Source organism: Artemia sp. Qi Xiang Cuo, chromosome 3 (assembly GCF_049724085.1).
Source record: "Artemia sp. Qi Xiang Cuo chromosome 3, ASM4972408v1, whole genome shotgun sequence".
Lineage (NCBI taxonomy): Eukaryota > Metazoa > Arthropoda > Branchiopoda > Anostraca > Artemiidae > Artemia > Artemia sp. Qi Xiang Cuo.
This window is the reverse complement of record NC_142796.1, coordinates 78,714,803-78,728,932: the sequence shown is the minus strand read 5'-3', so window position 1 is coordinate 78,728,932 and position 14,130 is coordinate 78,714,803. Positions and strand designations below refer to the sequence as shown.

Here is a 14,130-nt window from a genome sequence, read left to right as displayed (position 1 = left end):
ATTAATTCTAGAGTATCTGAGTTTTTGGAGAATATTTCCTTTTTCCATTCTAATCAGTTCGGTTTTCGTAAGGAGATGTCTACCGAACAGGCAGTTTTATTTTTGACGACGTTTGTGCATGATGCTTTGGACCAAGGTTTTAAGGTGGCGTCTATTTTTTTAGATATTGTTAAAGCGTTCGATTCAGTTGACCATGAAATTTTAATTATGAAGCTATTTATTTTATTTATTTATTTTATTTGAAACTTTTTTGAGAGGTAGGACCCAGTGCGTCGAAATTTCTAATGTGAGGTCTGGTGAAAGAATGGTTGATTATGGTGTTCCATAGGGTTCTGTTTTAGGTCCGCTTTTATTCTTGGTTTATATTAACGACTTACGATTTTCTGTTTTGGATTTGTTAGATAGTGCACATTCCAATTGTAGGGTGATTATTCCAAGTTTTGCAGATGATACCCATTTTACTGCCGCAGTAAAGACTGAATCTGATTTAATAGAGATAATGAGAAGAGGTATGTTAGGTATAGATAAGTAGATGAGAGTGAATAAGCTTTTGTTAAACCATAGTAAATCAGGTTTTATTATGTATGGTAGATCATCAAATTTTTACCCTTGGGTTGTGGATTTGCAAATGGAGAATTATGTAATTAAGCGTACAAATACTATACATTACCTTGGTGTTATTGTGGATGAATGCCTTAGTTTTAAAAATCATGTTTCTTTTATTAGTAGTAAGATTGCAAGAAATGTTGGAATGATGAGAAAGTTAAAAAATATTTTCCAGGATTCTGTTTTGAGATTGATTTTATTTTTCGTTAGTTCACCCGTATTTAGTATATTGCGTGAGTATATGGTCTAGCACATTTTCAGTGCATTTGCAGCAGTTACGTGTGATACAAAATATGGCACTGCGAGTGTTGTCCGGAGATAATCGGAGAACCTCGGTGAGATCCCAATATGTACAGTTAAATATTATCCCTGTGTCAGGTCTTGGAAAATTTTACCATGGGTTATTTATGTTTAAATATTTTTCTAATTTGGTTCCCAAGTGTTTTTCAAAGTTTTCAAATTTATTTATTTCTGGTGATGATGTACACAATTATCCTACTCGTCATGTTAGAGATATACGGACACCTCAAGTTACTAGTACTAGATCGCTATTTTCAATACGTCATGTGGGGCTAGTTGTCTGGAATAATTTGCCTGTTTCTTTAAAAAGTTCAGCGATGGTAAGATCCTCCTTCATGGTACTTCATGGTAACTTCATGGTAAGATCCTCCCACATAACCCCAGACCCACTCACCCCCCCCCCCACTACCATAAAAAATCCCCTCTGAAAACGTCTGTATACTTCCCAATAACCAATACTACAAGTTAATATAAGTTAAAGTTCAGAACTTTCATTCCTCCCCCCCAGGGACTTTGAGGTATAAAGTCATCTTAGCAGAGATAGTTATTATATTTTCGATCATGGTGAAAAAAATGGATCTCTTGAATTTTTGAACGGTTGAGTTTGGGAAAAAAATGAGTGGGGGAGGGGGGCTAGTTGCTCTCCATTATTTTGGTCACTTGAAAAGGCCCGTGGAACTTTTAATTTCCGTTTCAATGAGTCCTCTCACCCACTGGGTCGATACGATCACCCCTGGGGAAAAAAAAAAACAAACAAATAAACACGCATCCGTGATCTTTCTTCTGGCAAAAAATGCAAAATTCCACATTTTTGTAGATAGGAGCTTGAAACCTCCGCAGTAGGGTTCTCTGATACGCTGAATATGATAGTGTTATTTTCATTAAGGTTCTATAACTTTAAGGGGGGTCTTTACCCTTTTTTGAAAATCAGCCACACTTTCTCAGGCACGTAACTTTTGATAGGTAGGCATAAACTTAAGGAAACTTATATATCTGAAACCAACATTAAAATATGGTTTTGTTGATGTATCTATTGGTATCAAAATTCCGTTTTCTACAGTTTCGGTTACCATTGAGCCGGGTCGCTCCTTACTTACAGTTCGTTACCACGAACTGTTTGATACTCATCATTGTTCTTACTTCTTAGAACGTTTATCAGCAGAATGATGAAAGACGTTTGCAAAAATACGCCATAAGATTTAAGATCTTAGTGCTAAGATTTCACTTTTAAGCATTCTTTGTCAAAAGATGAAAGATCTTAGCACAAAGATGAGTAAAAGAACAGGCCTATTGTTTCTATTGCTTGTAAGTTTTTTTAATAGGGGGCAGGCCAAAAATCAAAAGGTTTTCCAGGGAGGGGGCAAAATTATGGCATTTGATGGCACTGTCAAATAGGGCCTTTGAAGGCAGTGATCCTTTTCTTTACAATCTCTTTCTCTCTCTCTCTCTCTGCCTCTCTCTCTCCTTGTCTCTCTGAGACACACAGAGAGATAGAGAGAGAGAGAAAGAGAGAGAGAGAAAGAGAGAGAGAAAGAGAGACAGATAAAGAGAAAGAGAGAGAGAGAGAGAGAGAAAGAGAGAGAGAGAGAGAGAGTGAGTGAGAAAGAGAGAGTAAAAACATATTCAAGTATTAATGATGGAACAGGCATTCAATTAGTAGGATCTGAACATTAGGGGGGTTATTGTCTAATGGATAGAGCCTAAAAGAAAGTACAAACAGGGAATAATAGCTCCTTTCCTGATTAGGTATATTCCCATTGGGCATCATAAGCTGTCAGTATGATTTCCCATGGCTAAAGATAACTTTACAGGTTTAACTTTAAAAATGAATCTTTCTCAAACCAAAACACAAACTTGCATCTTATTATTTGCCTTAAAGAAGAGAACTTTACTTGAGAAAGTTTGGAAATCATGATGATCATTAAGCGGCCAAAAGTTTGTTGCTGACGCCAAACAATTACGATAATTAGTTGAATTTTAGAGCGAACATCTTCCGGTTCAAGGTACTATTTTCAAGCTCTGACTATATTTCTTGCTTTTTTCGCAGTCAAGAAAAGGTTTGGTTGGTTGTTTTAGTTTCCTATGCTCTTTTGAATGGTGAAAAACAGAGGGGCTCAAGATATTCAGCAAAGTAAATCAGAGGCATACACAGCTTTCGTAATTCCGGTCATGTCTTCTGTGAAAGGTTCACCCCGCCTCATGGCAAAATCGCTAAACAAATCATTTAGTAATTACCAGATTGGAGAAGAGCCCCTGAACATGCAAACACGCTAAAGGCTTTTTTCCATCGTCCAATTGTTAGCTAACAATTTTAGCTAGGTTTTTATTAGGACGGTAAAAACCATAATAATTGGGCGAGAAATTAAAAAAAAACATGAGATTGAGAATAAGGCTTAAAAATTTCAGGAATTGTTTGTGTGGCTAAGATGACCTCAAGGCAGCAAAAAAATTGGTAAATACATTGTTTAAGTCAGAATTGTCGAAAAAGTTTTTTCTATCCAATTAGTTCATAAAGTTATTTCTTCAATTTACCCACAATTTGCAAAAAAATATTAGTAGTCCCGAATTCTCCATCAATCTTATGAGCATAGAAATTAGTCATCCTGCTTTGCTTCGTTACTGGTTTTTTGATCATTACGCTTAAAATTCATGAACAATTTTCTCAAACCATGAACAGATTTGTTAGAGAAATTCTCTAACAATCTTAGTAAACAGCTTTTGTTTGGACGGCGGAAAGGAACATTTTGACAAAATTGTTAGCTAATAGTTTTTGTTTGGACGGCGGAGAAAGCCTTAAAGCCGCATGTTCATTTGATCTATGCCGTCAAATATTCCAACTGATTAGTTTACGGTGTAAATTGTAGATTGTTCTGTAAGAGCGAAGAAGGGGAAAATTTGAGGGGAAACTTTCCATGTACAGAAAAACCTCAACTTATGCAGAGGAAAGCACATACAGAACATGGCTGCAAATTCAAGAAAAGACAAAACTAGAGACAGAAATAAAACTTGGAAGAAATTACCCCACAGAATTTGTTATATGTACGTGATTCATAAATGGTAAAAAAAAAACAATGGCCGCCAAATAGGGCAAAGGATTATGATGGTCATATAAGGCCAAACAATAGGTCATTGTCTAGACGAAATTCAAATGTTCAAAAACACCCTATGCATATTCCTTTAACCCTTTGCAAGTTTAAAACAGTCACATAGCTTGTCTTATTCTTCCAAAGCTTGAATAGAACATGAATTTTTGTAAAGTCTACTGATTTGAATTTGATTGGTGTTGGTGAAAGATATATAAAAAAAGCGATAAAAAGCAAATTCAAAATCCATGAAGTCCATTTGCTTTAATATTCGTAAATTGCAAATGCAGTAGAAGTTCCCGAATCTTAGAACGCATAAATATTCAAGGCTTGTCCTCTTCAAGAAGAGAGTAGGAATTTGGGAGAATCCCAGGTATGGAAAAAAATTTAAAGCTGTGACAAGCCGGAGAAATCGATCGCTCATATTTTATCATGGCATTAAGCATAAATATTTTTCAGACTATATTCTGCTTTTTTTTAACAAAATAGACTAAACATAAAAAGAAAAAAAACAAAACTATGAATTTCATTTCGGCCAGCACTGAGTTTAATTTCGACAGCATTGTTTTTTTTTTTTTTTTTTTTTGGTATCACTGCACCGTCACCTGACAATATCCCTAGTCCTGCCAATTACCTTCTTTTTCTTGTTTAAATAGTTACTACTCCTTCTTTTAAAGAAACTAATAGGAGTATTTTAGGGGGTAACCTCTGCTAACTGGTCATCCACCAGGGGGAAAGCATGTAAGATTGCGAAAATTTTATGAAACCATATTACAATTACTAGATGGTCTGGGAAAAACAACTCTCATTCCACTCGGGTCAAATGAGATCTGACAAGAAGTTCTCTTGCTTTAGAAATCGGCAACTTTTTTGTTTTGTTTGCATTGGGACTTACATTAAAGTGGCCTGCCCAGTCCTCAATCGTTCTCAGGACAGCCTGGCACTTCACATGGTTTTGATTTGGATCACTCTGCTGCAAGATTGCAATGTGAGTCGTGGTAACATCTGTACAATGGTGAGGTTTATTCACAAGATTGTTTCCCAGGTCACTGGTTAGCACCAAGAAGATAGGTAGGCTTAGAACGCATCCTTGAGGTACTTCAGCCTGCATTGGACATTCTTTTAAACTAAAACTGTTAAGGACAGGTCTTAATGACCATCATTGATCAAAAGCTCTTTCGATATCAAAGGAGAAATTAAACGTTATATCCCAAAAAAGAAGCTCAATCCAATCCTAGCTGGGTGCAATGAGAAAATCTAACACAGAACATTCTCTTCTAAGACTGCATTGGGTATCAACTGGCCCGATACACTGACACATCGACCATTAATGACATTCTTGTAAACTTTTCTTACTCGGAACAGCAAGTTTGATCGGTATTATGTTACATTAGTTGGTTCGGCAACTGCCTTAAAGACCAGGACAACATGAGCAACTCTCCAAACTTTAACTTTTAGAAGATACAGCAGAAAAAGACATTCTAAAAAGAGAGGTAAAAGGGTATGCAATCAGGGCATCTCTTTGGAAGACAGTATTATGGATTTCATCGCGACACGAAGCATTATTAAAGTTCCATTTTATGAGTGGGTTTTCACAATGATTAATCCTTGGTACTAGCTATGTTTACACAATTGATGTTTGCGACTGCGCAAAGTAAAAAGATGGAAGGGCTGATCCTACGTCTTCGAGTCTAGAAGCTTGTGCAAATATAGTTTTTTATTATGCTACAATGACAGATGGCATTTGCAAAATGCGCTAGATTTCACTTCTTATTTTCTAAATTCGTCTGAAGCACAATGTCTACGATGGATTTCATTATTATGACTCCTTACTACCACGCCGTAAAAACTCTCGGTATCCAAAATCCCTAGATTTTTTTTGCCATTTGGAACATAATATATGCGATAATTCCCATATAACCTTCAATTATATTTCTATAAATATTGATTGCATCACGAAAACCAAGAAATTTTTTTCCTACTTTTTCAGTTACTATTTTCGTTTTTTATTTAGTTCATTCAAAAGAGAATATTGGCTCTAACTTTCATAAAATCTGTTTTTATCTTCAAACTACAATAACTCAAAACTTTTGCTTTTGTTGGGATTGTGTTTTGTTAATTGATTACCGTACCTTCCTTTATCTTAAAGTGTCGAGAGCTCCAGACTATTAGTTTCTCCCTGACGATCCCTTCTAAAACATATACTGTTTTCTCTACTTTGCTCGTCGTGTAGTTATTTAATTATTTTTAGACTTGTATTTGATTAAAATTTTATTTCTATTGAATAGAATATTCTACTGTTAAGATTGTTTACATTAATGCAGTTTGACATTTGCTCAATCGTCATATTTATTCAATAGTTAGACAGTTCAACTTGTTCAATAGTTATAATATTGCTTCAGCTTCCGATTTTTTGGTAGTTTCAATTGTTCATTCCCTGGATATTTCGCTGTCCTTCCACCTGTCCTTCCTTATAATACGCAATAATGTAATGGAAGGTCCTCATTCAAGTACATGTTCCGTACAACATCGATAGGGGCACGATAGGGACAAAGGCATCGACACGATAGCATCGATAGGGACAAAGGCATTTTTGTCCTTTGTCTTAACATTTTTTTTTCTTCTTCTAAAAATCTTGACAAAATCATTTTTGATTTTATGACAAAATCTTATGACAAAATCATGTCATATGACTTTTTATGACTTTTTTTTATGACTTATGACTTTTTTTTATGACAAAATCATGTCTTAACTTTCTACAACAGCTTGCTGATAGAAATGTGTCATTTTTTCCATAAAATAAAAAAAACATTTATCGCACCAAACTTACTTTAAGTTGTAATTAACTACATTGCACTAACCTCGAACATGTCGGCAGGTAATTCGTTCCTATCCAGATTTCTGGCCAAGGTCTTATGTACATGATCCAAAGCTTCACTTGAATATTCCTAAGAAAAGAGAAAGACGAATTTTATCAAGAAATGCCCATGGCTGCTTCTAAGCTCTAACCCAACAGCCTATAAGAAATGCATCATCTCCGTTGATAATTTCGTTCGTTTTTAGCAATAAAACAAATTTTATTCAGAAAGAACAAAGAAAATAACAAAGATTCTAAAGAAAGTTTCTAGCGGAAGTATGCGGTTTTGTGACTTCACTTACTGCAATGGCTTTTGTTGCCTTTCTATTTATAAGTTTAGATCGTTTTCGACTTTCCAGTTTTCTATCTGAGTCAAGACGTATTCTTGCGACCCAACTACCACTAATGATATTCTGTTTAACAAGAAAACAGATTATTCCTGAATATTCAACTCATAAAAAAAGTTCGCAATAATACAACTTTACCCAATAACATTACATCACATTTCGGCTTAATTTTGTTCTATCCTTAATTTATCCAAATTCCATACCGTGTAGACCAGTGGTACCCAACTGTATACGGGCCATGTCCCACCAAGGCATTTCTAAAATCCTGATGTCCGCCCTCTTCATATCTAAATTTTGCTATTCAGAATTTAACGTGTATTCGTCTGAAGCAAGCTTAAAGGCCATTAATTTGGTATTATTTTTCCGGGTCGTCCTCTAGGCATATTTTATGCTAATAAAAAGTATTTTTTGTATAAAACACCTTTTACACAATACATTACGTTATTGCAAAACTACAGTGTATCTTTTTTGTCTTTAAATGCGGATTAGTGTGACGTCATCCACGGGATTTTTTTTTCAAAATTAAGGCTCTTAAGCATAGTTAGTTAAAGGGTACACGTCCCATCAATGACCCACCAAAATATTGCCATACCCCATCGGTGGGGCCTGCCCCCCATGTTGGGGAGCACGGGTATACACTCTTTATCAAACAGTTCCTGACAACGAACTGTAAGTAAGGAGCGACTCGACCTAATAGGTACCCCGGCACTCGGCACGCGGCAGGCTTCTATATATAGATTTTCAAAAGTATGGAAGGCATTGACTACCATCTTTGTTTCTTTTATTGTTCAGGTGGCGGGACAAAAACTTCTTCTTTTGTATTGGCTTGTCTTTTGTCATTATGAAAGACATATCGCCGAACCTTAGTTTCTTTTAATTGTTCAGGTGGTGGGACAAACACTTCTTTTTCTTCCAACGATTTATCTAGTCCATATTTTGATTTTCAAAAGCATGGTAGGCATTGATGACCTTATCCATGTCAAAATCCAAAACCCAATCATCATCGCTATACCAGTTTTTTGTTCTTTAGGTAATTTAATGTCTTTTCCTAGTGAATATATTCAAAAATATTGGAATACTACAACAAGTCCGATTTCTAATAACGATTTCTACTAAGCTTCAAACTTTAGGTTTGCTTTTTTAAGGTTTAGAAATTGTTGTAATTCCTTTTAAAAATATATTCAGATATTTTGCAATTGCCAGTTTTTTGCTCTTTTATGCCATTTAATGTACTTCTCCATATCTGAAAATCTTCCATTATTCCTCATAAGTGACAAGTATGACAACGTCATTGCCAATACTGATGTACATAAAAATGATTTGACTCACATAAATAGTTTTTTTTTTCCAAAATTAAGGGTCTTAACGAATTTTCTCAAACTTCTGATCTATCTAAATTGTTTTTTTAGGCCAGAAAATACCAGGATGCCAATTTATAATTTTTTAATTACAAAAGGTTTTTTAACCACATCAACTTAATTTAGACTGAGCCATTAAACAGCTCTCTACGATGTTCTAGTGCCAAGCTATCTGAGGAGAAAGAGAGAGAAAAAAATGTCGTATATGCAGAATATCGTGGTTAAAGCCACTTTTTTTTCAAGCCAATATATTTTTCTCTTTGTTCAAGCCAACAGACGGTAAGTTTCCCATGTAGGGGTATGTTTTTTAGGTTGCTAGCTACCGCTGCACGCCAGATATGAATGACATCGTATGATGGCACGAAGTACTTTTTATTACTTGACGTCATTTGCAATACATGACGGCATAATATGATGACATGAAAGCATTAGGTGCATAACGTCAGTGTAATTTGTACTACATGACGTCATTTTCAAAAACCAAAATTAACGCTCTTAACGAATTTTCCCAGACTTCTCACCTATCTAGATCGTTTTTTTACGCGTGAATACCCCAAGATACCAATTTTCCCGAAAAAATATTTCGCCACCGGGCCCCGGCATTCGGCACACGGCAGGCTTCTATATATAGATTCTCACTATCGTTCGTCTTTCAAACGCAAGCGATCTGAGCCTTTTCGTGCTATCATGACATCCAAATAGACCTTAAATTATAAGTGGTGCCGTTGTTGAATTACATTTTTAATTGGACCTTTAACTTTTACCTCGGCTTGTCTTTTGTCATTATGAAAAACATATCGCCGAACCTTTGTTTCTTTGAATTGTTCAGGTGGTGGGACAAAAACTTCTTTTTCTTCCAACGATTTATCTTGTACAGGTTTTTGATTTTCAAAGGTATGGAAGGCATTGGCGACCACATTTTTTTCTTTTAATTGTTCAGGTGGTGGGACAAAAACTTCTTCTTTTGCCTTGGCTTGTCTTTTGTCATTATGAAAGACGTCTCGCCGAATCTTTTATTTCTTTTAATTTTTCAGGTGGTGGGACAAAAATTTCTTTTTCTTGCAACGATTTATTTAGTCCATATTTTTGATTTTCAAAGGTATGGTAGATATTGATGACCTTATCCTTGTCAAAATCCAAAACCCAATCATCGTCGCTATAGTTTTCAAATTGTTTGCTTCGTTACATCTCGGCTTATTTTTCGTTATCATGAAATACATATCGCCCAACCTTTGTTTCTTTAACAAAGGTATGGCAGGCATTGATGACCTTATCCATGCCAAAATCCCAAACCCAATCATCATCGCTATCATTTTCAATTCTGAAACGTTTGATTCTCGCTGTCCAGGTTGATTTTATTGACTCGCTGCTCTCCATTTTCATTTTTGACTCCCTCACTTTTTAGCAATGGCCTTTGCTTTAGCTGCCCGTATTGGTGTTGTCGCAATTGATGGCCCACGTTGTCAAATTTCACATCTTATCACGTTTGATAGTTCAGGAGCTGGTTCCAAAGAATCATCATTTATAGTAACTGCAACTGCAAATTTTCGTTTTTTGGGCCTTTCAACAGACATTATATTCTATAAATAACTCATATAAGTATGCATGACATCATATAAAAAAATACTTATATGATGCCATAAGAAATGCTTATATGATGTAATAACATAGCGCATGACGCCATTTGCAAAAACTAAAATTAAGGCTCTTAACGATTTTGTTCAGACTTCTGACCTATCTAGATCGTTTTTTTATGCGAGAATATTCCAAGATACCAATTTTACCGAAAAAATATGGAACCGTTTTGGAGAAAAAATACATACATACATACATAAATACACTATTATTACTCACATATAAAGATAGTATGTATATACTATATATTTGTTATTTATTGTTTGAAACGCCACTCTCCAAAATAAAGTACTGCTTACCTACCAACTTGCCCTACATTGAAGAGCAGAATCAATAAAAATGGTTTCTTCAAAAATGGAAATCCATTAGTGGCCAATCTCATTGATCAGTTATCCATTCAAGTACACTTCTAATTTTTGCCGACGTTCAATCTCTCTTAATAAGGGAATTAGGAATTTATTTCCAAGGGGATACACAAGATGTTAGAAGTGGGAGATAGATTTTCTTAGAAATAACGAAAAAGGTAAGATTTTTAAGAGGTAACATAAAACGAAACAAGAAATGAGTAATTCAAAAGCAAGTGAAGGTAAATACTAATTAGTTTAAAGTAAAAACAATCATTTGGAAACTACCTCCGGCAATTAAACTTGTTTAAAAAAGAAAAGAAGACTAAAACAGATAAAATATAAAAGAGACGACGTTAATTTTAACCGCAAAAATACATCAAAGATTTCATTCCCACAATTTTTATTTCTTTTTGGCAATTTTCTGCAATTTGTAATTATTCTTATATCTAGCCTGTGTCGTCTCTCGACTCATTCATGCAAAAAGAAAAAAAAATGTCTCGACTCATTCATGCAAAAAGAAAAAAAAATATTCAAGCCTATACATTTGCAGATCAGATCCTCCATTTGTCAAAACGGTCCGCGCAAAATCCTGAACCCAAGAAAATTTAGGTTTCGACAAAGCAGCACGTTATTTCCAGCAAAATATCGCGAGCGTCTCTAATACAGTTCATATATTACCATTTTGATAAATTTCAGTTAAAGAGTTTTCCATATCAAGTTCTCCAAATATGTGCTTTATTTATAAAGATCTGCTTTATTTTTTTATCTTCTTTTTTAAGAACCTTCAAAATACTAGCATAGATGTTTGTATACTGTATGAGGAATACGGTACATAGAGTACAGGCTGGATTTCAGCATGTCATACGTAATAAGTAATTACTTTTGTAAAGTCTAAATAAAATAAACAATTTCTGCAAGACCACCTATGAATTATCGTATGGTTGGTGAATACCTACAATATTTCAAGAAAAAGCAAAAAGAATAGAAATTTCAAGCTCTAAGAAGCTGGAAAATTTCACACTTTCAAGAACGTTATGAGTAAAAAAAGTTATGAGTAAAGTTCAGTCCATTTGTTTTTATTTTGTAGGAGAGAAACTTAACTTGAGAAAAATCCCAAAAGTCAGAATAGGAATAAAGACCTTTTTTTAGTCTGCGTTCAAATAAAGAGCGTTCAAACCAAGGGCATATCCAGGATTTTTGTTTGGGGAAAGGGGGGAGGGTGTTCTTTGGAGGGGGGAAAAACTTTAAAAAAAGGCTTCGAAATTTTGTTTACATCAATTTTTGTTTTGTTTTTACGAGTCGGACAAAAATTTCAGGGGGGGGGCAAACCTTGAACCCCCCCCTCCTAGATATGACGTTCTTTCAAACTGAGAAAACAAACATCTTTTATGGGAAGTGGGCTGTCACCAAGCCGCCTGAGGCCAACACAGACGCCCATGCTCCATCTCAGACCCAATCCACCCAAAGCTTCACTTTTGGCTCCCTCCCATAAAATTTGCAATTTCCTTAAAATTCTTCCTTATGACCTCTTCCTACACCATTTGGGGATGAGCTGCTTTTCTTTTGACGGATGCCCAAAAGCACAATCTTTGGAAATCTCTCATCCTTCATCCCTAAAATGTGGCTTACCCATCTTAAATTTTCTTTGATTATGTCCCTAGAGAGTGCAATCGAATCACACAAGTACCTTAGACTATCGCTAGATACTTCCTCTGGAAATCTTTTAACAAATCTTTCTCAGCCTTTCAAAGTACCCACATTAAGGCGAACACAAAAATTATAATCTACTTATTCAAAAATCTACAACGTTTCCAGAAGGTCATCAAAAATTTGTCCTTGAGAATTAACCAACTATTCTTTCGGTGGTGTTTAATGCACATAAAGCTTACCTGAACATGTGGATTAGCAAGGAGTTCCTTCATTATAAATTTGTCATATATCTCTTTTCCAATTCTTTTTCGCTCCTCTATCGAGTCCGTCTTTTCGTAACGTTTAATCTGAAAACAAAAAAAAATAATTTAGACCCTGTAAAGCCTCTCTGAAGAAGAAACCTTTCCAAATTAAAACGAATTTCTCCGACTTCTCGTGTCGTTTACATGAAAAACAAGCGTTTCTAACATGAAATTAAAGTGTAACGTTAAAACGTAAAACATTGAAGACCCCTTTCAAAACATTTTGATATACAAAATACTTTCTCTGTTGTTACGAAAAACCCACGAACACTTCCTACTAAGATTGTAAGAGGTAGTGAAACAGACAAACCTTGGGTGATACCAGAATTTAAGAGGCTTATTATAACTTGCTGCCGGTTACATCGTTATGGTGATATTACTGATGTCAACAGATTGCAACAGATTACTAAATCAAAAACACTACGGGCATCCAGGTTGTCAAAATATCATTTCTACAATATCTTAGTAACGGCTAACGGCTAGTTAACCTTGGGTGATACCTGAATTTAAGAGGCTTATTATAACTTGGTATTTAGTTGAACTAAATGAAAAGACACTATGTGTTGTCAAAAAGGTGTATCTGCAATATCTTTGGAACGGCTAATGATATTAAATTGAAACTTTCATGCTGGAACATCTTTTTTTAAATGACTCTTTGCTTTTCAAAGTACATTTGTTTATTTCTTTTCTTTGATAAAGAATGAATCGTTAGCCTGGTGTTACAGATTAATTTATTAAAAATGCTTCGGTAATAAAACAGGGAGTCCAAAATGCAGTCAATAATTGAGTTACATTCCTATGTTTCAGAAACTTAAAAAACATCAACTGGACTATTCGAAAGTACAAAAAGAGTGACAGTTTCAATGACTAAATCTGATTTTATATCAAAAGATCGAAAGAGGGCTCATCCAAATGGAAATTAGAGTTCTGGTGGGCTTTTTAAGTGACCAAAAAGATTGGAGGGCAACTATTCCCCCTCCCACGACCCTTTTTTCCAAGGACTTCCGATCAAAATTTCAAGGTGGTCATTTGTTCAGCATAGTTGAAAGATTCAATAACAGTGCATCAGGAGATGACATGACCCCCTAAAGTCCCTGGGGAAAGGGCTTTAAGTAATGAAGTATGCCCATTGTTTAAAAACAGGCATATTTGTTAAAAAATACCAAGGCCGTATCCAGGGGGGGGGGTACCCGTTTTGAACCCCCCCCCCCGAAATTTTTGACAGACTCGAAAATAAGTCGAAAATTAGTAAAACCTAGGTAAAAATCAGTAAAATTAGTCGAAAACTGAGTCAAAAATTAGTAAACCCCCCCCAAAAAATGTCAAAAATTAGTAAAACCTCCCCTGAACAAAAATCCTGGATACGGCCCTGAAAAATACGCATATATGCCTATTTTTAGATCTGATTATTGTTTGAAAAATTATCAATACCAAATTAGTCTAGAGCATCCAATAGCCTACTTAGGGCATAAATATATCTGATTTTGGGAATTGTATTATTTTAATAAACCGTTTTTCATTTAATATTACCAGATACATCTGAATTATGTTGACTTGTTCCGTATATGGGGTTGTCAAATCATTTACTTTTGAACCTCCGGTATTATTTCACATTAAAACTTACTGGTTTTTCTACAAGATACAA

The 14,130-nt window shown here is 35.1% G+C and overlaps 1 protein-coding gene across 1 annotated transcript in view; it reads right to left on the bottom strand.

Moving 5' to 3' along the window:
• Positions 1–14,130, bottom strand: part of Gprk1 (G protein-coupled receptor kinase 1) — a 327,272-nt gene that overhangs the window by 149,696 nt on the left and 163,446 nt on the right. The window contains exons 5-6 of the mRNA XM_089086349.1: positions 12,423–12,530; positions 6,851–6,937 (exon numbers count right to left, since the gene is read on the bottom strand). Of these exons, the coding sequence (XP_088942475.1) occupies positions 6,851–6,937; positions 12,423–12,530 (195 nt within the window). The remainder of the gene's footprint in view (positions 1–6,850; positions 6,938–12,422; positions 12,531–14,130) is intronic.